Source organism: Alternaria burnsii (genome assembly GCF_013036055.1).
Source record: "Alternaria burnsii strain CBS107.38 chromosome Unknown 750, whole genome shotgun sequence".
NCBI classification, from domain to species: Eukaryota; Fungi; Ascomycota; class Dothideomycetes; order Pleosporales; family Pleosporaceae; genus Alternaria; species Alternaria burnsii.
Window position 1 is genome coordinate 2,786,642 of NW_024066108.1, and position 26,102 is coordinate 2,812,743.

The window sequence follows — 26,102 nt, forward strand, 5'->3', positions numbered from 1 at the left end:
ACGACTGCACCACCCAAACTACCCCTAGTCCGACTACACATGGCGCGGCTTTCAGCATGTGCATGATTGAACCCTCTGTTGTGCATGCTATAGATCATGTCCATGTATCGTACATACGACCCCGAAACATGACAGCGGGAATTCCGCAGCTGCTCCACAGTCTTAATCTCCATCTCACCACTAATTTGAAGCGGAGGCCGTACAGTACCACAGGGATCACCGCCATCCTCTAAATACATCGAAGCCTAAAGGTTGTCTGTCCCTGATCACCAGGATTGCGCACCACCACCAGCCCAAAGGTGCACGGACGTATGTGGGGAAAACGTCGGAACGAACAACGTGCCACGGCACAAGCTCAGCGCCACGCCCAGTTCGCATGCATGTGCGTCATCCGCTTGCTGCATCAAACACCACGCCTGTTTCTGCATCTTCCACATCGAACCATGAGAGTAAGCTGTTGAGATATCGCCATCGAAAGAGCTAGGATAGAACACTATCTTGGTGTTGCCTGGGCAGCTGCTGGACGTTTATACGGATAGAGAAGTCGCGACTCAGCCACATGTGACACGCCTGCCTCCAACAATACGCAACAGCAGTGTGGCTCTCTTATCAATCACACTTCGATACCTACGGCCTCGTTCTTGACTCAAATTCATTTAGTGGTGTCCTTATCAATAGATCAATAGAAACACACAGTTGGTCCCACCATGGGCTCTGACAACGCAGAATCATTGGCGAACCGCGACACACCCATCCCAGTGGTCCAGGTACATCATGCGTCAAACGATGGCACTCCCACTACGGAGAGACCGCATTCACATTCGCGCCGTCTGTCGGCTAGTAAACTCAAAGACAAGCTGGAATCTTTGGGCGACAACATAAGTCGGGAGTCGAGTAGCAGGGTGGGAGATAAGATGATGAACATGTGAGTACAGTCTGCAAGGCAAAGCTTTTCATATCTCGTTTTATATCGAAGATATTGTCTCCTCGAGCAAACGAACTATGGTGTTGTCGCGAGGAACAATCCTCGATAAGATAGTACGTTGTTGATGGAGCTAATGCTTGTAGGCTACTTGCACAAGTCCTCCCCTCAGAAGACCTCTCCGACAGCTCGCCTCCAGACTCATCAACACCAAGTGGCAATGCACCACATGTCAAGGACCGGCGCTCTCGAAGCTATGTCGCTCGCCCCAATTTCAGTATCCCTACCATGTCTTCAAACTTTCGTCGCTTCAACTCGCGCATCGGTGTTGCCTTCATTCTTCAAAATCGACTCATTCGTTTGTTTACCTGGGCACAACCTACACAAACCCTCTCGTTCCTATTGGTCTGGACATTCGTCTGTGTTGATCCATATCTTCTACCCGTACTCCCACTGGCGTGTGGCATGTTTTTCATAATGGTACCTGCGTATTTGACTCGGCATCCAGAGCCTATGGCAAACGCAGTGGATATCGATGGCGATCTCTGGAGGGGGAGCTTAGGAGGACCACCACTAGCAGACGCAAAGACGATTAAGCCTGCGCCCGAGTTCAGCAAGGACTTCTTCCGCAACATGCGCGACCTGCAGAATTGCATGGAGGACTTCAGCCGCGGCCACGACGCTGTACTGAGCTTCATCACTCCACTTACTAACTTCAGTAACGAGAATCTCTCATCGATGCTCTATCTCATCTTACTTGTCGTATCGGTTTTATTGTTCATATCAGCGCATCTACTACCATGGCGTGCGATATTCCTCGTTATCGGATACACTTTGACGGCGTTGGGCCACCCTAACGTTCAGGATCTTCTTACAACGCCCGAAAGCGAAAAGTTCATCTCCGATGCAGAACACGAAAGCCGTTCTTTTCTCCTCACCATCTCGCGCGCAGACATAGAACTGGAGACATCGCCAGAGACCCGCGAAGTCGAGATTTTTGAACTACAGCACCGCGCACTGCACGATGAGCATGGCGAGTACGAGGGTTTCATGTTTTCACCGTCGCCTTACTCCCCTTTATCGCCTTCTAGGATCAGCGGTGACAGACCCCGTGGCACACCGTTTTTCGAAGACGTGCTCCCACCTCGCGGCTGGCGCTGGAGCGACAAGAAATGGACACTAGATCTCTTGTCTCGTGAATGGGTCGAAGATCGCTGTGTCACAGGTGTAGAAGTTGAGGTCGAGGGTGAGCGATGGGTCACGGATTTGCACTACGAGGTCCTAGAGAGTGATGGAGAGAAAGCCAACGCAGCGAAGGCAAAGTTAAAGAAGCGGACCGGATCAAAGGGAGGTAGCAAGGATATTGGGGATCAAGAGAAAGCAGTTCTGCGCCGGGCATGGGAGAGCCATGCGCCAAGTCGCAAGGGCGAATGGAGGAGGCGGAGATGGGTGCGGGGTGTGGAGAGGATGCCTTGGAGGGAGGGTCAGTAGTGTTGGGTTGTCGCGAGAAATGGACATAGACGTTGTAGTTCTCGCTCACAACACTAGAGTTTTCCATCCTATTTTGCCGCTTTCACCGATGTGGTGCCGTTCGCGTCTCGGATTCCATCACCCCTTTCGCACTCCAACTCGGAACTATAACAAACACAGTTGCTCCTATCGTTGCGATCTGAGCCGCACTGTTCAGGCTGATGGGAACTTTACTGTATGTACAGACTGCCCAGTAGCTAAAATGTGGTTCCTGATCTGCGACCTTAGCTTGCTGCCGCTGCAGTAGCGTCGGAGTACAGGAACGGGAGTTTGCGGGGAGGTATACTGTGCGTAGCCTTGTGCGAAGATTCAGTCCTGGCGTCGTGATCTCATCACAAGAGGCGAAAACCATCATCGAGCATTCGCGTTGCTGGTCTCAGCCATCATTTGCGGATTTAACAGCTCAACCCACGTTTCCTCCCAACGGCCGATTCACCGACTTCGGCAGCCAGCCGTTTGCATGCAGGGTACCTACGCTAGTGTGGAGAGAGGGTTAGCAGCCCGTCGGCCAGCCGTGCTACCTCCGCCTATAGTGGAATCATCGAATCTGAGAGTAAATTGATTGCTAATGTGACCCAAGGTGACGCCCACGAAACCGATTGCGCGGACATCTCGGAACGAAGATTTCTCTTAGGCAATTACTGAGCATTGCGCGTTTCGGCCTGCCTCTTTGACATAATCCACCAAGGTTCGCAGCCGCGGCCGGAAGGCAAATATAATGCTGCTGCTCCTCTCACATTGTTTCTCTGACTACTTTACTACTGTTCACGTTCCAGTTGCAGCTCAGTCGAGTCAGCTGTTTTCTACTATTCTTTGGGCCTAACCCCTCCTTCAAACTCGGACCCAACTCATCTGGTGCCTAGGTCCCGCCTCCGAGACAGCCTACCCGACAAGCCTAGATTCCTTTCGCCCACACGCAAGCACCACATAATTAGGTTATACCTGCTTCAACCTCCACCGATTGTGCCTTTAAAGATCCGGCAACCCCTCCATCAATTCTGGGGAAATTTTTGGGTGGCAACAACCTCGACGGCCGTTGGTCAAGGTACATTCACCCTCTGGCTCCGATTGCATCACGCGACATTTCTTGCGCACCAAATTTCGAAAGCTAAAGGCTACTGGTCAACAACCACCTTGGATATCACTTTAACGTCAACTTCCTAACAAAAACACCATCAAATTTCTTCGCTGTCAACCATCACAATGCTTCCCGCTCTACCTCGGTTGGGCGATTATGACATATCAGCTCGGAACGGCTTCTTGCCTGATGAGATACCCATCGACGTTCTACCAGATCGCTACTACCAGCCATGGGAGACAATTGTGCGCAACTTCCAGAGTCTGATCCTGGCCAAGCGGCTACGTCGGATAGTAGATGCACTTCCAGTACTCGAGACCGACCTCCTTCTCACGAAAGCTGAGTGGCAGCGAGCCTATTCCATCTTGGGATTCATTGCCCATGGGTATGTTTGGGGCGGTGACAAGCCCGCCGATGTAAGTCTTGATAGTCTGCATATATAGGTGTATCGCGTTGCTAACGATTCTTTGCAGATTGTCCCGCCCTCTATCTCGATACCTTTCATGGAAACGTGCAGACACCTGGAACTGCCACCGGTGGCAACCTTTGCAGGGGTATGCCTGTGGAATTGGCGACCTATGTTCGATGGCGAGCCTGCGGATACACTGGACAACCTTGCAACGCACATGACCTTCACTGGCTCAATGGACGAATCATGGTTTTACCTGGTGTCTGTAGCGATAGAAGCGAGAGCTGGACCAGTTATTCCGATGATGATCGAAGCTATCGCGGCAGCTAGACGTGGCGACAGCAACACAGTCGTGCACTGTTTACGATCCTTTGCGGAGCGACTTGACGAGATAGGTGCTCTTTTGGAGCGCATGTACGAGAGTTGCGACCCACACGTCTTCTACCACCGCATCCGACCATTCCTAGCTGGAAGTAAAAACATGGCGGACGCGGGCCTTCCAAATGGAGTCATGTTTAATGATGGCACTGGTCAACAGCCATATGTGCAATTCAGTGGTGGCAGCAACGCTCAGAGCTCGACCATTCAGTTCTTCGACATCGTCCTAGGGGTTGAGCATAGACCTACTGGTGAGAAGCAGACTAACATAGAAAACCCTGCTTCATCTGGACCTTCGCATGGTTTCATCCAGGATATGCGGAACTATATGCCTGGACCTCACCGTAGGTTCCTGGAGCATATGGAGAGCATTGCAAACATCCGGGAATACGTTACAGCAAATCGCAAGGATCGGGCCCTTACCACTGCCTACGACGCATGCCTGGCCATGCTGCGAAGTCTGCGGGATAAGCACATCCAACTCGTCTCGCGGTACATCATCATCAAGTCGCGTGAGACACAGTCGCACGCCCGATCGGTTTCGCCTAAGCAAGCAAACAACCAGCGCGTCAACCTCGCCAACACTATGGCCCGTACAGGAAGCAAAAAGCTCCGTGGTACGGGAGGTACAGCTTTAATTCCATTCCTGAAGCAAGCGCGGGATGAGACGGGCGAGCCGGCAATCGATGCGTGGGCAAAGCGATTACTCAACAACGGGCCAGCAGAGATTGGTGCGTCCTTTGGTGTTGACGATGGCGTTGCGCGGCTAGGAAAGATTGCAGAGGGTTTCAATGGGCAAGTTGAGATTGTTGGTCTGGCTGGTACTTGGAGTGTTGATGATAGCGAGGGAGGTATCTGTCATTGGTGATGGATGAGAAAACCCTCAAAACTCAAAAACGTTTGTTTTCTGGCGTTTGGATCTGGAGCAACATACCCATCTCGACACATTAGTGTAGGTCAATAGATTTTCATAAAGTAGCAGTTGGCTCTCTACCCACCCTGCGCTGGTTAACATCCATGGAATACCGGCGTCTGCTCGGTGAATCTCTACATTGCATCATAGTACATGTCGAAAGATCAGTTGATCCCTAAAGCGATGTCATCTAGACCCACGAGCATTATGAAACAGACCACGAGTGTTGCACATGTCGAGTTTCCAAACGCCACTTTCGTCAGATCTCCCGCGCAGGGCAAAGTTGCGCGTTGCGGGAGCCCAATGTGTGGGGCGTGACGTCATACTTCACATGCTCCACCACCTTGCCAAACAAACAGAAGGATATATATAATCCCACTGCGACGATGACTCAAGGATCAATACAATTACAGCTCTCTCAAATACACTCGAGATCCTCAATCCACGACAGAACACAACTACACAACTATGTCTTCAAACAAGGACCATACCTCGACTTCTCAGTCCTACTTGGACCAAGCCACAGGCGCTGTCCAGAGCGCCATCGGCTCTCTGACGGGTAACACCGCCGACAAGGTTAGTCTCTTTGTTTCCTCCCCTTTGAGCTTCTGTACTGACTTCCACCAGGCTCAAGGCGAGAACCGCAAAGACACCGCGGCCGCCGAGCATGATCTCTCTCACTCAGCCGCCAAAGCCGGTCCCTTCTCCGTAACCCCCTCAGGCGGCGTCGCAAAGGATAACTCGGACCGCACCGAAGGCTCATGGAACCAAAACATGGGCGCCGCAAAAGAAGCGCTCGGCGGTCTTGTTGGTGCCGAGGGCCTCAAGCAGCAGGGCATTCAGCAGAACAAGGAGGGCAAGGAGCAAGAAGCTGCTGGACAGGTCAACGACCTGGGCAAGGGCATCGGAGATAGGCTTGGTGGTACGATTGGTGGTGCTGTTGCAGGTTTGACCGGCAATGCAGCGCAAAAGGAAGAGGCGCAACGGCAGCATGATGAGGGAAAGGCGCGGCAGAGGGGTGTCGAAGCAGACTTGCAAAAGCAGGCTGAGGCCGAGAGGCGCTAAGCTGTGGTGGTAGTACAAAGGTCCCCCTTTGTGTGGACGGCCACGTTTGATGGCATTTTGGATTGATACCCGATGAATAATATTCCATGTTCTTTTGACATATGTTCTTCGCTTTGTGCATGCGTAAATTTGCATTGATATCCTGGTCGATCTTGATGTTATCGTAAACATGTGAGAGTGAAGGCATATGTCTAAGCTCTGTGAAGATTAAAGCATTAGGTCACGCAGTCGCAAATGTAGTGCGCATATACCGCAGCGATGCACACAGGATAGAGCTCACGCCCTAAGAAAGATATGGCAGAGGCTTTGACTCACCACACGGCCCGAAGAGATAGTTTTGTTATATATGACACTGATGGTAACAGTCGTGTTCTGTGTCAAGTTTCAACAGATGAAGACAACGTTCTCTGCCTAGGAAAGATTGACTGCGGTATCTAGCAATCGCAGTGTGACGTTGATGCAGATCTCTTGTGTTTTGTGCACAGTATCGCGATTCCTCGATGGGCAAAGCAATTCCGATCGATTCCGGCCGCACACCGGCATATTCCTCGACGTGCACAGCTGGCACAATGCCAAGCTAACCGGCGATCTATCCGTGCAGGACTTTGAGCGACTCATCGCTAGGGGCTTTGCGAAAGAAAACTGCGGAGATGCGTCGCTTGACGCCAACCCACCAGGGGTGCAAGCAGGCGCGGCCAAGGTGGAACGAAAGCTCCAGTCGGTCGACCTAATCCCCAGATTTTAGCCACTTCTAGCTATGAATAGAAGTCGACGCCACACGTTGAGGCTTTGCATCATGGTTAGCGGCGGTTGATGTGACGTGAGGTGATGAGCAGTGGATCGACGGCACATGGTCGTCGAGCTTGCGCAGCTCTTGTGGCTGGTGAACAGTCCAGGCCTTTAGCCAAGCGCTTCTTTGGCCGTCCAAAGACATGGACGTTAAGCAGACAAGGCATCGGAAACACGTCCGCAAGTGAATGTAGGCTAGACCAAGTATCTTGATGCGCTTCTCCATAGCCTCAGAACGTGGCATGCGTCACAAAGATGGCTTGACATGCAATTTCCACCTGGAAGCGCTGCTTGGAAGTTTGACTGCGCAACTTGCTTTGTGAATCGGAACACTCGGCGCATTCAAACTACGTATGACGCCACACGGGGTGTGGCAGTTAAACCGGCGGCGGCTACGCGGCTTATCCTTGCCAAATTTCACCGGCTACGTCACTCTTATGGTCATCCGCTGCCTGCGTCACAACCATAAATACTAACCTGGCTCCCACAGTTTGGCACATCTCATCACACCATCAATCCACACTCTACACACTCTCTCCTACACAAAAACAGCCCACCCAACATGCCTTTCACTGCCAGGTATGTCAGCTCTAGCAACTCGCGGCACAGTGCAAGACGTCGATGCTGACCATCTATAGCGACATCTGCAAGATCCTCCTTGCCATCATCCTGCCTCCTCTAGGTGTCTTCCTCGAGCGCGGATGCAACGCTGATTTCCTCATCAACATCCTGTTGACCGTCCTCGGTTACATTCCGGTGAGTTCCGGGCTGCGTACCCACCATCCATCAATAACATACTAACGATCATGCCAGGGTATCATCCACGCCCTGTACATTATATTCAAGTTTTAGCGGGGGCGCGCAAACACCTTTCACGATGCCCGCAATAGCGGCTTGACGAACAAAGTCATATCACGATACCCATCTTCATCTTTTTCAGCCAACGCCAACACTCCACCGACATTTGACTCTCGCCAACATCTATCGATATCTGCGATGCTAGGTACCACTTAGCATGGGGTTGTCCGGGTATGCCGGAACTCCCGGTTGATTGAAGGCGGTTTGGCTTGGCTCGTCTGTAATGTCACATAGTTTTAGGTTATGGCGTCTTGGTCCCCTAGGACTCTCTTGAGTTTTCTTGCGAGTATCCTGGTGCGTTCCTATGAGCGTGCTGTAATGAGAATAATCTACCATTCTACGAACACATTAGGACCTTTTTGCTCGAAGTTTAGTGACCTTGAATTGTATCTTGTCATAGTCGATCTACTTTTTGCTCCATTTTTACTCAATGCCCTTATTAATGGTAGAAATATCATTCACTCTGGGGACCACTGATGCTTTCGTCGTTTCCCCAGTCCGATGTGTGGCTGAACCAAAGGCACCATGCGATGCTTGGCACGTGCCTCGCCGTTCTTTCCAAGGTTCACTCGTTCCGCACCAGCACTCACAACCGTGACACCTCACCCATTTCGACCCTTATGTATTCCCTCCAGTCCGAAACGTATCACTCACCACATTCCTATCGTTCGAAGCGCAAGGCGCGATATAAATATCGCCCAATATGAGCTTAATGTCAGCCACACTTACAGCCGCCGAAATCAACGCCCTTAGCGACCCGACCAAACCAAACGACGACGCGATCCGCGATCTCGACGCAGCTTCCCACTCGTTAAACATTGATGACGCGCCCTTCTTCCAGTCGATACGGGTAAAAAATACGCTCGATGCATACGTCGAACGGGCGAAGCTAGAGCCAAGTGTAGAAGTGCTTGTAGTAATCTTAAACTGCGAGTACAAGCTCTGGAAGGCGCATGAGGAGATCCCCATGAGACAAAAGCCTTATTTGACACACTGGGTGGAGGCTCTTATGAAGACCAATGAGGAGTCAGGCATGGAGCAGGTAGATACGGTCAATAGTAAAGGCATGAATGCTGGGCCCACTACAACGGACATTCGAAAAACTCGGGCGAGATATATCACAACTTTACTGTCGAAGGAACCATCGCCTTCGCAAGCGGCGCCACAAATGGTCCTTGCGAGACTACACGAGGATACGCTCGAAGCATTCGATCTGCTACCGTACATGCAGATGCTTGTTGAAGAACAAGTCTGGGACAAGCTGCCCGAGCCGCAAATACAAGCTTCTGAACAGCCCGCTCAAGAGCCTGTATCAACAGCGAAAGAGAAAAAGTCACTGCATAAGAATCAGGTGCAAGCACTCGATAGTTCACAGTCCTGGGACGATGTTATACTTCGAAAACTCAAAGAAGAACCCGAACAGGCCGTTCAAGAACTCGCACACCTTCCACTTGAGATCCCTTCTCTCGACTTTCTCACCAAACTTCACGTCAGCCGCATCTTCGAGGACCTCGGCGTAGATGGTCAGGACGTTACTCTCCACTATATACAGCATGCACTGCGGCTCATAGAGAAGATGGAGGCGCCACCTCCGACCTTACAGCAGGATACAGCGACCCACGGGACCGCCAACGGCGTTGGCAATGGAACTCCGATCGTAGAATACGGAAAGGAAGCGCAGAGCCGAGCTGTCATTATACTGTTGCTGTTCATCAAGAGCTCAATCAGCAAGGGTTTCTTGGAAGCAACATCACTCTTCTTTGAGCTTCAGGAGATATGCGTGAGATATGTGTGGATTAAAGAGGTTAGGGACTTCCGAGCTTGGGCACAGGGACAGTTGGGTAACTAGAAGTTGACCAAGACGAAGATGAAGAAGAAGGCAGAGTGGAGCCGTGTTGCACGAAAAGATTGTGGATGCTAGAGATCGACATGTAGTTGATCAATAGGGAGAAGAAAGATGCAATCATGCACTGATTCAGGGCTTGTATGCACACATGACGACTGTTGTTGACTGTGGTAGTGGGCTCCCAGGCGGTCAGTTTCTCCGGTTTGCAGTGCTTGCCTCACAATACAGCTACTGCGGCTACTGCTCCATATCGCGGGGCTCTTACAAGCCTTGTTAGAGCCGGATAGCCCGTAGCGAAACATCGTGGAGATTGATGGCATGAAATTCCGCATCCAGAACCTGCATCTTGCTGGACCATCTCACCGCCTCATGTTCTCGAAGCTGTCACGACAAACTTTCTTTGCTATTACAGTGCTGCGGTGGAGTAGATGACCGTGTCGAGTCGTGCTTGAGGCTGCTTCAAGGTTTCGGGAATATCCGGGACTGAGGTTGAGGCAAGAAGCAACGCGCTAACCCTCGAACGATGCTAAACTTTAGAGTTTCAAAACCTGCTACTGAAACAACCATCGCCTTTCTACCTCGGCCGGATTGCTAGCCAACCGTTCGCGAACGACAAAGCGGTGAATAGTTGCCGGTAACGGCGAGCAACTTTTTCTGTTACTTTCTTCTGGTATGCAACCGCGAAATGCGAACAACTGCGTGAACTTGACTAGGGCAGCAACTACTCGAAGACAAGTGCCAGCGAAACGGCCTTCCCACGATACTGTTTCGATCGCCGAGTTTAGAACGAAACTTGGCTGCTGATACACATCTGCGGGTGATGTACCTTCTCAGATACCAAACGTCAATGCGCACTGCCACAACGCGACATTGTTGTTCCGAACAAGCCTTAGCAAAATCCTGAGTCAAGCTTCTGGAGATGATCCTCCCGCTGTGGATATCCTAGCGGAATGGATCATAGTGGAGTAACCCTGACCATCGTTCGACCAGCATCGTCTCAGCTCCCCGTTTAGAGTCTATGCTCACAGTATCACGACCTCGTCCCACGGCCATCATCTTGTTTGGCCATGGCAGCAAGGGGCTGCGGGCGCTATCATTCCTTGGTGGATCGGAAACGCAGACCGGCGAATGCTTGTGTCTATGCTAAGCTTTCGGCAATGTCAGATGCACCATGAGAGAGCTGTATATAAACCTCTCTGCTCGTCCTCCTAGAGTCGATATCACCATCACTCAACAATTCAATCAACCAGACTCGCTTCTTTCTTCTTTTCCATCCTTCTAATTACATTCTTGCGCCGGTCGCTTGCTTAATTCACTACTCATTTACATCTTTCTCATCAATCCTTTCGACATCACAGTCCTTATTTTCCAATCTTCAACAACCTTTCTATAATCCAACTCCATATCCATCAAGATGCGTTACTCTCTCGCCATCGTTGCTGCTATTGCCGCCTCCGTCCAGGCCCACGGTGTCGTCTCTGAGATCCAGGGTGCCAACGGTGTAAACATGCCTGGTCTTTCCGTCCAGGATGGTACTCCCCGTGACTGCGCCTCTCCCCTCTGCGGCTCTGAGGCTGATACTTCCATCATCCGTACCCGCGAGATGGGTGGCAAGGCTTCGGCTCTTGGACGCACTCAGGGTGGCGGTGCTGTTGACGCTGGTGCTGCTATCGCCATGTTCATGGGAGGAGGTGCCGGTGGCGCTGCTACCGGCGCTGCTACTGGTGCTGGCGCTGCTACTGGTGCTGGTGCGGCTGCCAACAACAAGCGTGGTCTTCTCGACGCTCTTACCGGTGGCGCTGGAGGCGCTGGTGGTGCCGCTGGTGGTGCTGCTGCTGCAGGCACCAAGACTCCCAAGGGAACTACTGAGAAGGGTGTTGCCGCTGCCGCAGGCACTGGAGCTACCTCTGGTCTTCCCACCACTGCCGATGACGGCACCATCACCATGACTTTCCACCAAGTCAACCAGGACGGTGCCGGTCCTCTGACCGCTCAGATCGATGCTACCTCCGGTGGAACTGACCCTGCCGCCTTCCAGGACGCCACTGTCACCCAGAACGTCCCCGGTATCGGTATTGGAGGTCTCTCTGCCGCTTCCGTCATGGACTTCCCCGTCAAGGTCCAGATGCCCGCTGGTATGACCTGCCAGGGTACCGCCGGTGGTGCCAGCAATGTCTGCATCGTCCGCATGCAGAACTCTGCCCTCGCTGGTCCTTTCGGCGGCTCCGCAGCCTTCACCCAGAGCACTGCCGCTAAGAAGCGCGCTGTTGAGTACAACCTCCGCAAGCGCCACATGGCCCGCGGTATCCTCGGAAAGCCTGAGTAAGCATCTCACTATGCTGCTTTTCTCTACATGGTCCATGGCAACAGCAATCTCGATACACGCATGACAAGCAAGAGTTGGAATAATATAATATTTGAAAGAGATTACGATGACAAGAACAACTTGTGGTTTGCTGGGCAATTCACGGGGATGAAAGAGAAACAAAAGAGTATGAATAGAGTGAGCTCGGCTTGGGATCCCTTGCGATGGGTTTGATGCCGCTCCTTTAGTTCTGTACATAACTGACCTACCATACACTCATTTACTTGAGCTGTTGTTTTAAATACTGTAATTAGATGGATGGAAGATGGGGGGTGTTCCTTGACGATTTGGGAGGGGAGCATCTCAGTTTGTATATAGATGAATTTAAGCGAGTCTGGTTAATACTGCTTCTCCTTGGACCTAGAATTTGCGTTGAGTGAGGTTCACGGGTAAAGTCGTTGAGACAAGTACTGTAGGAGTGGATCGTCATGTGGAGCCGCGCTAGGGTGGTTGATCGCCGGCGCGTCACCTCTACAGACATTTTGCGCCTCACGCAATACCCACTGAACGACACCTTCCAGCGCTACGTATATCCAACATGGGGAAAGGAACCGACAAGTTGTACATCACACACTCGGAGTGGTCATCGTCGGACGCCTTCGGTAACGCGCGCGGCGCAAACAGCGCCAATCGAGCTTCCGCCGCCGGCCTGTCGTCGACCTTCAAGCGCCTCCCCTTCAACTACTGCGCCGTCTCGCTCCAGCCTTTCACCGATCCCGTATGCACATGGTCGGGCACCATCTTCGATCTCACCCACATCCTCACATGGTTGTCTAAACACCCCGATACGAATCCCGTCGACGGAACGCCATTGAAGCGCGCCGACCTCATCACGCTCAACTTCACCAAGAACGAGGACGGCGAATACGTAGACCCCGTCACATACAAGGTCTTTACAGACAACACCCATATCGTTGCGCTGAGGAAAAGCGGCAATGTCTTTGCGTGGGATACGGTCGAGAGATTGAACATCAAGGCGAAGAACTGGCAAGATCTGGTCAGCGACGACCCGTTCACGCGAAAGGACATCATAACTCTCCAGGACCCCCAAAGCATCGAGTCAAGAGACTTTAGCTCATACAAGCATGTCAAGGATGGAGAAACAGTAGTGGCAGATGCCGAGGGCGGCGTCAACAAAGAAGCTCTGGGAAACGCGGCCAAGATCCTCAAGGCGAAAGAGGCTGTCGCCAAGGCGCGTGAAAACAGGAAGACCAAGGAGCAAGGCGGAACCACATCCAAGGCGCTTGCCAACTTACCCAGGAATGGCACAGCAGCATCGACATCCACAGAGCCTAAGAAACCCGCATACAACGCCGCCGTGTACACTTCCGGCAAAGCTGCTGCCTCCTTTACCTCGACGGGCGTCACGCCGCATACATCCGGCGAGCGTGCCCTCCTCTCCGACGAAGACTACATGCTCAAGCCAAAGCGCATAAAGAACAAGGGCTATGCGCGGATATCCACCTCACTCGGCGACCTTAACGTCGAACTCCTCCCTGAATACGCACCACGCGCGGTATGGAACTTTGTCAAGTTGGCACAGAAGGGATACTACAGCCACACCATCTTTCACAGGAATATCAAGGGCTTCATGATACAAGGCGGTGACCCGACAGGCACTGGAAGAGGCGGACAGAGTATATGGGGTAAGCCTTTTGAAGACGAGTTCGAAGGACCGGAGAGGCACAACGCCAGAGGTATACTCAGCATGGCGAACAAGGGCAAGAATACCAACACAAGCCAGTTCTTTATCACGTATCGCGCTGTTCCACATCTCGACCGCAAACATACTATTTTCGCGCGAGTAGTGGGTGGCTTGGACACAACGTTGCGGTCCATGGAGATTGCCCAAGTAGGCGAGAAGGACAAGCCTGTCGATGACATTGAAATTCTCAATGTGGTAGTCTTTGTAGATCCCTTCGAAGAATGGCAGAAGGAGCGCAAGGACAAGGAAAACAAAGAACTAGAGGCTGAAGAGATCAAACGACAAGGCGGCACAGCCGACGACAAGACTACGTGGACAGGCAAACGTATACGCGCAGATGGTACAGTGGACAATGGTACTGGAGAAGGTCTCGGTGTTGGCAAATATCTGCAAGCCGCGAAACAGGAATTGCAAGAACAAGATGCTGACGAGATAGTCGGCTATGTGGACGACGACGAGGACGTAGCACCTGTCAAGAAGAAGGCCAAGACAGGTGGCTTCGGTAACTTTGATGCCTGGTGAAGCGTTCACGAGTCCATGTTTGAGTTCTAGACTGGATGCTAGATAGCTTAGGAAATGATACCCCCAACCCGTCTGACTTGTGATCCAGACTGTTCCAGATTCGATTGCATGTGTCTCGCTGTTAAGCAACTGCAGAAGGTGTCTAAATCCCGCTAAACCCCGCGCTACGTCAGCATACACAGAAAACACCCGCCGCGACTTGCTGACTACACACATATAGTATGAGTATACTTGTGTGATAGTCTTGAATCCGTCGGCGTTAGCCTAAGTCCTATTAGGCGCACCGCTTTCTTCCAATCGGCACGCAAGAGAACAACTTACTTAGACTATTAATCGTGGGGATACTCGGCCTGATGGTGAGCAGAGAGCTGTACACGGCTGAGACATGGGTAGCCATATTTGGATTGTGCCCCTAGTTGTATACACAGAGCGTTGAACCAAGCGTTGCGAGATGGTTTCCAATTCCGGTTGTTGGTCGCTGCGGGGAAGCAGATCGGTGATAAGGATGATGTATGCATAGGTGCATGACGGAGGTATTGATAAAGAGGGCTAGGTCGCGCCTACCTCAGCTCATTGACATCACGAACGAGCGCCAACTTGACTATTCTGCATTCCAAGCAACTTCGCACTAGAATTGAAGGAAACCCCACGTTCTCCTTCTCACCTACATCTACCCGCACGCACACGGAGCAACATCATGTCTTCATCTGATATCCCGTCTTCCTGTCGTGCTGTCGTCATCGAGAAAGCCGGTGCGCCATGGACTATTAAAGAAGTCCCCATCTCTGCACCCAAGGCGGGCGAGGTTCTGGTCAAAGTGCTTGCCTGTGGCATCTGCCACTCTGATAGCTTCCTCCAACAGGGCCATCTGGGTGAAAACGTCTTCCCTCGCATCCCAGGACATGAAGTCATTGGAAAGGTAGTGGCAGTTGGTGATGGTGAAAAGAAGTGGAAGGTTGGAGACCGAGTGGGCGGAGGATGGCATGGTGCACACGACGGTGCGTGTAAGGCATGCAACAAGGGACTGTTCCAGATGTGCGAGAACGAGCTTGTCAATGGGGTTAGTAGGGATGGTGGATGTAAGCTTGAACCTTCTGTTGGCGAATACTGTGTGGTTCAAGACGACGAACTGACATGATGCAAAACTAGATGCCGAATACTGTACCCTTCGCAGCGAGGCTGCAGTGCGTATTCCTGCCGATGCAAACCCCGCCGAATACGCTCCGCTACTCTGTGCTGGCGTTACAGTTTTCAATGGCATACGCAAGATGAACATCCAACAAGGTGACACTGTTGCCGTACAAGGGCTTGGTGGCCTAGGTCATCTTGCACTACAATACTCTCGCAAAATGGGCTACCGTACCGTTGCTGTATCCTCCTCGGACAACAAGAAGGACTTTGCTTTCCAGCTCGGAGCAACAGACTATATTGACACTTCGAAAGAGAGCGCAGCCGAGGCACTTCAAAAGATGGGTGGCGCAAGTCTTATCGTTGTTACGGCACCGAATCCGCAGATCATAGGGCCATTGGTCGAAGGACTAGGGTCTTTGGGAAAATTGCTTGTTCTCGCGCCTGTAGGCGACATACCTGTCAACACCGTGAGCTTGATCATGAAGGGCAAATCGGTCCATGGATGGCCATCAGGACACGCACTGGATAGCGAAGAAGCAATTGACTTCGCTGAGAAACAGGGTGTGAAGTGTATGATTGAGAAATTCCCGTTCGACAAGGTGGAAGATGCAGTTCAACACATGGAAAGTGGAAAGGTGCGGTTTAGAAGCGTAATCGTTATGGAGTAGGATCAGCAAGAAGCAATGCGCGCGTCCAGCTTGGACGCCAAAGCGCCAACGGCGCAGACAAAGAAAGGTTGAAAATGGGAAGAACTATAGCTGAAGAAATTAACAAAACAATGAAACAATTGCAGTTCATGCGCGATACTGTACTACACTATGCCCCGCATACATAAACTCTTGGTGTTCTGGGATCATGGAGGTTTGTGTGCAAGGAAGCGGCAGGATGGCAGTTAAAAGCCAGAACAGCGGCCATCAAGGTAGCCCAGTGAAAGCTATTTCCATCACACACACGTCAAACCGTCATACGTACATCCCAAGGAAGCCAAGTCCGCATCTCTGTAGCTTTTCTGTTCTAGGCACTTGTGCTCCACGTGCGAACGCACCTGGGCAGTCTCGCGCCACAGACATGCAGCCGCCATAACCGTCCGGCCTCATGCCACAGTGGTTCGCGCCTCGCCCGCCCGCCACTCGACACGCAGCCGCTCAAGCAGCTCAATTGAGTACACGCGCGACACACACCTCTCACCAACGTCTCCTGTTCTGCTCCGGGTACCTGCATCTGAAGCGCGGTCGTGACATGTAACGCCTGCGCTGTCTCGCTCAGCGAATGGGCGGCTACAACGCAGAGACGGCACTAACCCCGTTGTTTCAGAAAACTCAATATCGGCCACTTGCGACACTCACATAGCTGTACAAGGGACTGCTGGTCTCGTGGCTACCCGCTTAGGCTATGATGAGGCAAGGCAAGGTAGGGATTCTTTGGAAGCGGATAGGACGGGTGTCCTTGTAGATCTACCTTAAGATGTGGCGGGTCCCGCAGCAGGTGCCAACTCTGCCTGAATTTGGTTGTTGAGTGACTGAATATCACGAAGATCACGGCTCTCCTCTTTTCTCCTCCCTTTCCTTTTGCACAACGTTTCCTTTCTTAACGCTGTGCGCTTTGTTATCCCATCAGTTTTCGTTTCGGAGTAGTTCTCCAAGTCGTTCTTTTGCAGGCCTGGCGCCAGGAAGAAACAACAGTCGTTCCCTCGTTTGTGCATTGCATCACTCACGTTCCTTATAGCAGCTGTTCCGGGTAGTGCTGGTATAGACAAAGAGGTTATTGGCCCATCTACGCGGCGTGGTTACACCATTGTGTCGAAACATTTCCCTCGACATTGAATTGCATGCCAAGTGGGCGCGCACCACCAACGCTCTGGGAAGGTTGACAGCAAGAGCTTTGGAATTTGGTTGTCTACGGCAACGCACAGTCAGCGGGACATCACAGTGAAAGAATTTCCAGCGCAGTCGGCAGGCAGCATAACTCGATATTTCACACGACGCAAACAGATCCCGCTGTCTGACCAACGTCATACCGCCAACCCAAACACCAGTCGTCTCAGCACATCCGGAAGACATTTTTCCACGAGGGCATCCAAGCTTCGTGGACAAGCATTGAAGACTGGCACTTGGGGCTTTCCTGGGCCACGTTCCTGTCTCCATTCGAGACCTACGGGTCCACCCAACCCAACTTCCAAATACTTACACACCACTCGCGATGGGTTCATCATCATTACGTGCAGCCTTGCTGGCGCTCGTTCTCGCGTCAACATCGTCGGCTACAACAGTCTCGCTTGCATCCTTTATTCCGCGGATTGACAACCTGCCAAAATCCTGCAACGATGTCTACACCAGTTCCATCTCTGGATGCGTAGCCGACGACTTCAAATCGGGCGCAACCTGTTCCGCTGCCTGTGTGCGGGGCCTGTCGGCGATCGCAGAGAGCGTCAAGGACAAGTGTGCGAACGTCGATGCGGGCGAGCTGAGCATCATCGGGGTCTTCCAGAACGGACTGGGTATTCAGAGCCTTTGTCCGGGAGTTACAATTACAACGATTTCGAGTGAGAGTGCGGGAAAGACAGATACGAAGACATCGGAGCAAGCGACGAGCACCCAGGCGGTCTTGACCACTACAAGCTTCACAAATTCAGCCATCCAAGCAACATCAACCTCATCGAGTTCAAACACGGACGCGGAAGACGGAGACGAGGAACCGACGAGCTCAGCACAAACGACAAGTTCGAGTTCATCAACGGGTGGCTTGGTCCTGGATCCGAACGCTACGGGAACATTCACGGCTTCAGTCATCCCGCCCACAGACACTGCGCAGGCGACACAGGCACCCAATGCGCAACTATCGAACGCTGACTCGGGTGGTGGTTCGCCGTTTGACGTCGTTGCTGTGGGTGCTTCATCACAGCTCAGAACTTTGGAGATATCGATAGCGAGTCTATGCGGGATAGTGGTCGCGTTGCTTGCAAGTTCATAGCCGCGCGGCAATCTTTTTTCCTTTTTCTGATATTGATGCATTGCCGAGACGGCTCACGATATGGCGTTGGAACTTTTGAATTTTTGTACTATACCCGCATTGTCGGAGCGACGGAGAAGAGTGACGACCAGTTGAGCGTGTCACAGAATGCCATTACTCAACCTCTCGACCACCGGTCTTCCTTCAATCTTATCAAATTAGCGTCATGCGTTGTGGTCTGCGGTAATGGAACCTTCCGGCCAGTCTACCCCCCACCACCCCCTGCAAGGTAAGCGAAGGTAGCTGCACCCCAGACGTAATCGCCTTCCCGCCGCGAGTAGACTTATCGTCGGCCTTGGACTAACTTGGCCCCACCATGCAGGAGCACAGTCAAGGACCATGAGGAAGACGTTATTGCTGTGTTTCATCCACGGCTTCAAGGTGTGTTGTGTCTTGCGCGCGACAGGCGCATTACGTCATGGCCAGGGTCGTGTCTGCGTGTCTCAGGTCCAGCTATGGGCAATGCAACACGTCGCTATTTGACCTGGAGGACGAGTGCTATGCTAACATTGAGTACAGGGCGGAGATGAGACATTCCGGACATTTCCAAGCCACGTGAAGGCGCTCCTCCAGCATGCGCTGCCCAAAGTCACCGTCCTCACCATCACGTACCCCCAGTTCGAGACGCGAGGCGACTTACACGAGTGTGTCGGACGCTTCAAAGAATGGCTGCAGAACAAGGTCATAGACCTCGAGGTCGCCAACTCGACCCCTTCGCCCACAGTTGACCCTTCTGTGCGCACGATACTCGTAGGCCATTCCATGGGCGGCATCGTTGCGGCTGAGACGCTCCTCTCCATCCTCGCCGAACAGCCGATACATTCGCAGTCCAACTCGCAAACTGGCTCCACGGCATCGCTTGCCGACCATTCGATGCTCATGTTCCCGTACATACAGGGCATTCTCGCCTTCGACACACCATACCTCGGTATAGCACCCGGCGTAGTGGCTCATGGCGCCGAGAAGCATTGGAACACAGCAAGTTCGGCATATTCGGCATACAACAGTCTTGCAGGCGCTTTTGGATGGGGCGGCAAGGACACTGCATCCAGTGCTGTCGATACGAGCAAGCTGCTCCCAGCACCCTCATCTACTGGAGACGCAGCAGCAGCACCCATGTGGCAGCGTTACGGCAAAGTAGCCATGTTCGCCGGTGCAGCAGGTGCCATAGCAGCAGGCGGCGCGGCGGCATATATGAAGAAAGACCAGATAACTCAGGGCGTCACATGGGCTACATCACATCTGGAATTCGTCGGAGTCCTTGCCCGCCCTGAAGAGATGCGAAAGCGACTCGACAAGATTGCAAAGCTCACTACAAGCCAGGACCTTGGCTTCTGTAACATGTACACCACTCTTGGCCATGCCATCAACAGCGAGAACAAAGAACACGGCTGGACTGGCAAAGTCGCCGGAAAAGACCGCACTTTCTGCAACCTACCCAAAGGGCCTCTGAAGAACTTCTTCATGCCTGCTGTAAACGACAAGGCCACGGCAGAGACTTGGGCGCACACTTCAATGTTCGAGCCTCGCAACAACCCCGGTTACTATACTCTCAGCGAGACGGCCAAGGAGAAGATTATCGAGTGGACAGAATCCACAGATTGGTACGAGGAGAGCGAGGGACCGTTGACTGGGGAGGTTGGTGAAGAAGCAGAGATTGTAGAAAGACAAGAAGTAGATGAGCAGATGCAGAAGGAGGCTGACAAGAGGGAAGCAGAAGAACTAGAGAAGGCCAAGGCTAAGGGCGATGTAGATGCTTTGGAGGAAGAGGGCGAGTTTGTGGATTTGAAGAGAACTGGCGAGGTTGCTGAAGGGGAGGACGAGGCGAGGAAGAGGAGGGAGCTGTAGTGGGAATCTTTGTGAGTCTACATACCCTTGTACATGGAACAATGAATACATGTTTGCGCCACGTTACCACGCATGCAAGACTGCTAAGTGAGAGTCCTGAGGTACGATTCTCTCTCACAGATGGAGATTCATCAAGAAATTATACTCTTTCATATTATCGGGCCGAAACCATCGCCTCAGCCGTTCGTGACCGCAAGAAGGCGAGGGCTTGCCAAATTCGTGATATCATTCGTGTGTAAAGTACCCAAGTATAGTGGCCGGCGGCCATTGGCCGCCCGAAATCAATAAAATCAATAATATACTCTTTCATATTCGGCGTTCGATCTTAGGCTCACGTTCCCGTTTATAAACACTTCCACGTACTACTTTTTATTGAAAAGAGCTTCTAGCCCGGAGCAATATATGCTGGGTCGAACAATTCTGCAGGAAACATACACTACGGTGGACTACGAGCGCCTGAATTTCAGCCTTAGTCAAGCATATCCCGATGGCTGCTCTGCGTATATCGTACCAATAACTTTATTATCTTCCATGCCTCAAACCTCGGATCCACCTCAAATTCCACCACCGAACAATTCTAAAAGCCCCTCTTTAGCTGCATATGCTGGAATAGGTGTGGGTGCAGGTATCGCAGCCCTTTCAGCATTGTTTTTCATCATCGCCTGGAAAAAGCGCTTGGGGCCTTTTCGACGCAAGGTCTCGATGGGAGGCAATACCTACGATAAAGCAGAATTACACGGTGATCACAAACCTTGGGCTGAAGCCATGGAAAAGGAGAGAATTGAACTTGATGCAGCTACAAGTACGCACGAGGCAATGAACAAGGAAAGGTCAGAACTGGAGACTGTAGAAAATTCCCACGAAGTAGGCACTACGGAGATTCAAGGTATTGGCCGTGTACATGAGTTGCCTGGTCATGACGAGAGCGTGGAGGCAGCAGATGAAAGAGCTCGTGCTTCTTGAGCTACACCATAAGTGCATGTATGCTGTATACAGTCGCATTATGATATGATACCGTAGGTAGATAAGGTCCCGCATACTACAAAGTGCAATGGATGTAGTTGGTCATAGTGCGGAGTGCACGGTATACTTGTGCGTTGGGTTCCATATGCCACACAGTGATCTCGCCACCATGCTTGATCGACAGGTTGTAAGCTCGGATAGGCTAGCGCTGGACAAGCTTTTCCAGCCGCATTGGCATACTCAACGCTTTGTGCGCCATCCGTTCATCTCTTGTCTTGGTGTCACCCACGCATTGAGGCGTAGTCCAGGCTCGCTCGAGTGAGCCAACTAAAGCCTTGACCACGATTGCCCCATGGGCCATGTCGGGTCGCCCGATTGCCATTCGCACGGCATCCTACCGCGTACTAAGGAGACTGTACCAACACCGATATTTCAAGACTAAGGCGCTTTGCGTCTTGTACAACTACACGGTCACTGTTAAATAATTGACTAACTGAAGTGTATTAAGATGAGTTGTAATACTCTATCTATGGGTAAAGTAGTCCTTATATCCCTTAAACCTTTCTTTGTCTTGAAGTTTGACTGTATAGTGGTTTGACTTAGACAACAGTCACCAATCTAAGCGGTACATAAAGGATACAATGTATCATCCTCCTAGGCACCATCAACATCCATCTCATCCACGTCCATCTCATCGTCCCAGTCCCCCTGAACGTCTTCACCGCGTACTATTTGTGAATGGGGAGGTTCGTTTCTCTCCACGAGATACGGATTACTTTTGTCAAACTCCTCTCGCCACATCGCCAAGCGATCGACACCAAAACCACCACCAATAAAGTAAAGGTACCCAATTTCTCCTGCAGCCTTCTTGACCAAACGCTCCCATTCTTCTCTGTCTTCTTTCTGTTTCAGTGTTTGCTCAAAGCCTGGTTCGACATTCAAGTCTTCCGTTGTCTCCGAGTAGGACAGTGAGCTGCGTGGTAGTCTGGGTCGCGCGGTGCCACCGCGTGCGCGTCGCTCTGCCATACGGATCTGGTCCTTTTGGTTCTGATGGGCACGTCGACTAAAACAGCCGGATATTGGCTCTTTCCAGAAATTGGCGGCTATGTAGCAATCGCCCAAACCGTGCTTACGACGTATTGCTGCCTCGTTCTTTTGCCGGATTTCCCAGGCTAGCTGGAGCTCTTTGTTTTCTTGTACGGACCTGCGCACGGTCTGGATTATCTGGCGCAGTTTCGAGTTTTCTCTTTTGACTTGCATATGGATAGAATTCTGCTTGCGCGAGCGTAATGGTGTCCGATGCCTATGCACATGCACAGGTGCGTGCGAGTTGGCAAGAGCGCCTGATTTCTCCCACCAAGCTACATATTGGGCGATTTGAGCCTCAGGCATTGTTGTCGGGTAGGACGCCACCAAAGAGTCACAAGCTGGGCACAAAGAAGGGTTTGGGGACAGGACTGCTGCCTGGACATTGTGGGTGTCGAACCGTTGATGAGCCTCATCCCACGCCCGCTCACGTTCCCAGCGTAACTGATCGGTCAGGCGGGTCCTCTCAAGCCGCTGTTTCGCTATCAGATACCCTATTCTTGCTAAGTTCCACCGCCGGTTGCGCATGTGCTCTAGAGGCCTCAATCCACCCTCGGCTACCAGCTCCTTCAGTGCGACGTCGGACTTTCCTCTGGCTAGGGAAATAGTGCACTTGGGACACCTAGGGGTATGTGGTGGGTTGGAGGGGTGAATTTCATGATGACATTGAGTGGCGATCCTAGTCTGGTGACCATATGGTGAGGGAGTAAACGGCCGTTTCCTGCTAGTTGAGAACAGCAACGTGTCGGGACTGAGCATCATCGGCATACTGAAGGCTGTGGTCTGGCTGATGTATTTGTCGATTTATACTGGTGGAACTAGTGTGCATTATGGTTGCGGAAAAAGATAGGGTCGCTTGCTGTGGTGAACCACGGATTAGCGAGGAACTGGGGAATGTGAGCAGAGAGCTGTCGAACTGTGAAGAAAGGCTCGTAGTATGAATGCAACAGGCGCGAAGGGGTGTGTGGTGCGAGGTTTTAAATGTAAGTTACACTCCAGCCCATTGAATGAGGCGCGTCAGGGCGTCATCGCCCTCTCCTCTGATTGGCCCGCTGTCCCAAAAGTCACACGCGAGCAGTTATGGAGCTTGTCCGTGCACTACTTAGCTCCTTTAACACCCGCACTGCTGACTGACTTCGTGGGGGTCTTAGACATCATAAAAGCGCGGAAGCCGACGTGGAAATGTTGCAGCTGACATGGGAAGCTAGAAACATGCTTCGCCACCCAGACTATAGCCTTCACCATGTACCGTTGTCATTGTACGGTATGGAGGCTACTTTTGCTTTCGCAGCGAGCGCTAGCCACGCTAGTATGTCGCTTTGCATTCACCTTCACTTGTACAGCATCATACTGGAACTGTGAGATCAATGAATGATAGTCTTGGCTGCTTGCTGCGATGATATCGCCAACACCGACTTCTCTGGATATGCGCAACAGCGTACGCACATCTTGACTCGGTCGCTCATTGCAAGAATCCTACTACCATATCATTGTTAACAGTGAGACTTCAAACTCAGTTTGACGACAGGCTGCGCTCATAAACGAAGGTGACGGGCGATTGAAATCGCAGGTCACTGCCGCATTCACTGTCGTAGATAGGTATAAGGATTATGCTCATGCGCAGCTATCTTACGTCCCTACAGCAACGCTCCATTGACAGCAACTCTGTCAAAAAGCGCGACATGGAGCAGAACCAGCCACAAATATCTCGGAGGTCTGGCTCTTTCAATCCAGAGGCACCAACTTTCAGTCCGACGACCGCCGAGACTAGCATGTTCACTGGGCCTTCAGGACCAACTCCTCCCACCAGTCCGCGACAGAAAGCAAAGATGTCAGATACGTTCGACGGCAAGTCTTCGACCGCGTCTTACTCACCACATAAGACTGACTTGTGTGCAGAAGACTCGCCTTTTCGCCCTGCTAGAGACATGCGACCGAATTATCAAGGCTACGAAGAGGTCAACGCTGTACGGATGCCGAGGAAGTTACCGAATCAGAAGGATATGCCACTGAACTCTTTGCAAGAAATGCTACGATGTGAGACCAGCACCATCACAATACCAAGATCTGATCCTAACCTAATAGATCACCATCTCGCTTTGAATCAGGATCAACCTAGTGCAGACTTTCGCAGCAATTTTTCCGAGGAATCCTCGAACTTTGCCATGGCATACGCTGCAAATAGCCCCTTCTTTACGCGGCGACACCGTTCAGACTCGAACGCCCCAGGCGTCGACGAGCTGAGTGCGGGACTTGGTCTACCCAGCATCCAGAAGAGAGTTACCAACGTGGACTCACCAACCCGCTCTCACAAGTCACGCGGCTCTGAAGTTTTGCCTCAAGATCTCTTTGGTAAGCTCATAGGGCGGGCGCTGGACAAGCCGTTGACCGCTAACGCCTTAGCCCAATATATGGACGGCAAGAGTGTACTCTTAGACGACGTCGTTAACACGCCTCGGGGCCTCAAGGGCGATGGTCGTGATATGTATTCGGTAGAACGTGCAGGTGTTGAGCGTCAACCTACGAGACTAGTGTCTCCACCTCCTGGCTTTACTGGAGAACGCCCTCGGAGGGTCTTCGCAGAGGAGCATAGCTCAGTCAACCCAGTGGCTACGGAGTCCCCAGTTCGGCAAACACCCACCGGTCCTGCAGGACTCAGACAACTGCGAAGAATTAGCGACCTCAATTCCGTCAACCATGCGCAATACCATGGCCACATACGTGGACCGTCTAGGCATTACCGTCCAAGAGCACTTCCCCGTGTCAAGCGCACCGATCAAGGTCCCGAGCCTTCAGATGCCGATATATACCCCGATGATGCGAACTTCATACCCCGGCGTCCACCGTATCAGCCCGAGTCTGCAGGTTCCCTACCCAGCTACATAATGGATATGCCATCAACAAGGCAGGTCCATGCAGAAGACATTATGGTTTGGCCCACCCCAGCAGAAGTTTACAGGCAGAAACTCGGCAGTTCACCCAGACGTAGTGTTTTCGCTCGCAACGCTCCGCTCACGCAGAATGGCGCGCCGGAGCATTGGTCTCCTCCCGCTGCATCGTCTATGTCACAGTACATGCTGCAGTTCGGAGAGCCTTCCCATCCCCTTGCTTTGAGATTTTCTCCTCCTGCCCCATCTCCTTCACCTCCCTTCGACATCTTCGCAGGCCACTATCCTCCCACATACGCTGACATTCACGAAATTGACGCAGAGATGGAGTGCCTCCTCGCTATTCTTCCCGACATCTTCGACCTCGATCTACCTGAGCTGCCCTGCGACGAGCGCCCTCTTACACCCGGTCAGACAGACGGGAGTCGGTACGGTATGCAGTTTCATGGCATTGGACTAGGCGATCGCTGGAATTGTCCTAGTGTGCGAGAGGGTGAGCCGTTCCGAGTACGTCCCCGCGATCATGATGGTTGGGGTGGATGGCAGTGGGCTATCGACAAGGGATGGGGAAATGAGTAAGCTATCACTGAAACCGTCCCTGATCCCGTCTGAACTGACACTATATCGGGGAGCGCTACCTAGGCGATAAGTAAGCGATGTGGCTCACCTGGGCTGGCAGAGAAGTCCGAGCTCCTTGGAATATCGTTGGAGGCTTCTTGAATATGGCCTTGATGGGGGAACGGTGGACGACTGAACGATGTTGCTGCTGAGTCTGTATCGTCGCTATCCGTAGAACT

At 52.1% G+C, this 26,102-nt stretch overlaps 9 protein-coding genes across 9 annotated transcripts; 8 read left to right on the plus strand and 1 right to left on the minus strand.

Moving 5' to 3' along the window:
* Window positions 1-707: 707 nt before the first annotated feature.
* GT037_002375 (pex24p-domain-containing protein) lies at window positions 708-2,413 on the plus strand (the record flags this gene model as incomplete). The annotated part of the gene is made up of 2 exons (XM_038927422.1): window positions 708-925; window positions 1,069-2,413. 2 exons carry the CDS (start codon window positions 708-710, stop codon window positions 2,411-2,413), a joined length of 1,563 nt encoding a protein of 520 aa, XP_038790714.1.
* A 1,242-nt stretch (window positions 2,414-3,655) lies between these two features.
* On the plus strand, window positions 3,656-6,295 carry GT037_002376 (indoleamine-dioxygenase alpha type; the record flags this gene model as incomplete). The annotated part of the gene is made up of 4 exons (XM_038927423.1): window positions 3,656-3,946; window positions 4,004-5,125; window positions 5,627-5,806; window positions 5,858-6,295. 4 exons carry the CDS (start codon window positions 3,656-3,658, stop codon window positions 6,293-6,295), a joined length of 2,031 nt encoding a protein of 676 aa, XP_038790715.1.
* Window positions 6,296-7,705: 1,410 nt separating this feature from the next.
* On the plus strand, window positions 7,706-9,791 carry GT037_002377 (uncharacterized protein; the record flags this gene model as incomplete). Its single annotated transcript, XM_038927424.1, has 3 exons — window positions 7,706-7,840; window positions 8,206-8,236; window positions 8,674-9,791. 3 exons carry the CDS (start codon window positions 7,706-7,708, stop codon window positions 9,789-9,791), a joined length of 1,284 nt encoding a protein of 427 aa, XP_038790716.1.
* Window positions 9,792-11,202: 1,411 nt separating this feature from the next.
* On the plus strand, window positions 11,203-12,114 carry GT037_002378 (uncharacterized protein; the record flags this gene model as incomplete). Its single annotated transcript, XM_038927425.1, has 1 exon — window positions 11,203-12,114. The coding sequence occupies one exon, from the start codon at window positions 11,203-11,205 to the stop codon at window positions 12,112-12,114; it is 912 nt and encodes a 303-aa protein (XP_038790717.1).
* A 577-nt stretch (window positions 12,115-12,691) lies between these two features.
* GT037_002379 (peptidyl-prolyl cis-trans isomerase cyp8) lies at window positions 12,692-14,380 on the plus strand (the record flags this gene model as incomplete). The annotated part of the gene is made up of 1 exon (XM_038927426.1): window positions 12,692-14,380. One exon carries the CDS (start codon window positions 12,692-12,694, stop codon window positions 14,378-14,380), a length of 1,689 nt encoding a protein of 562 aa, XP_038790718.1.
* A 697-nt stretch (window positions 14,381-15,077) lies between these two features.
* GT037_002380 (alcohol dehydrogenase) lies at window positions 15,078-16,179 on the plus strand (the record flags this gene model as incomplete). Its single annotated transcript, XM_038927427.1, has 2 exons — window positions 15,078-15,459; window positions 15,530-16,179. 2 exons carry the CDS (start codon window positions 15,078-15,080, stop codon window positions 16,177-16,179), a joined length of 1,032 nt encoding a protein of 343 aa, XP_038790719.1.
* A 1,531-nt stretch (window positions 16,180-17,710) lies between these two features.
* Window positions 17,711-21,331, plus strand: GT037_002381 (pgap1-like protein; the record flags this gene model as incomplete). Its single annotated transcript, XM_038927428.1, has 3 exons — window positions 17,711-18,394; window positions 19,040-20,367; window positions 20,953-21,331. 3 exons carry the CDS (start codon window positions 17,711-17,713, stop codon window positions 21,329-21,331), a joined length of 2,391 nt encoding a protein of 796 aa, XP_038790720.1.
* A 654-nt stretch (window positions 21,332-21,985) lies between these two features.
* Window positions 21,986-23,185, minus strand: GT037_002382 (uncharacterized protein; the record flags this gene model as incomplete). Its single annotated transcript, XM_038927429.1, has 1 exon — window positions 21,986-23,185. The coding sequence occupies one exon, from the start codon at window positions 23,183-23,185 to the stop codon at window positions 21,986-21,988; it is 1,200 nt and encodes a 399-aa protein (XP_038790721.1).
* Window positions 23,186-24,027: 842 nt separating this feature from the next.
* On the plus strand, window positions 24,028-25,884 carry GT037_002383 (uncharacterized protein; the record flags this gene model as incomplete). Its single annotated transcript, XM_038927430.1, has 3 exons — window positions 24,028-24,454; window positions 24,503-24,769; window positions 24,821-25,884. The coding sequence occupies 3 exons, from the start codon at window positions 24,028-24,030 to the stop codon at window positions 25,882-25,884; spliced, it is 1,758 nt and encodes a 585-aa protein (XP_038790722.1).
* Between the last annotated feature and the right edge of the window lie 218 nt (window positions 25,885-26,102).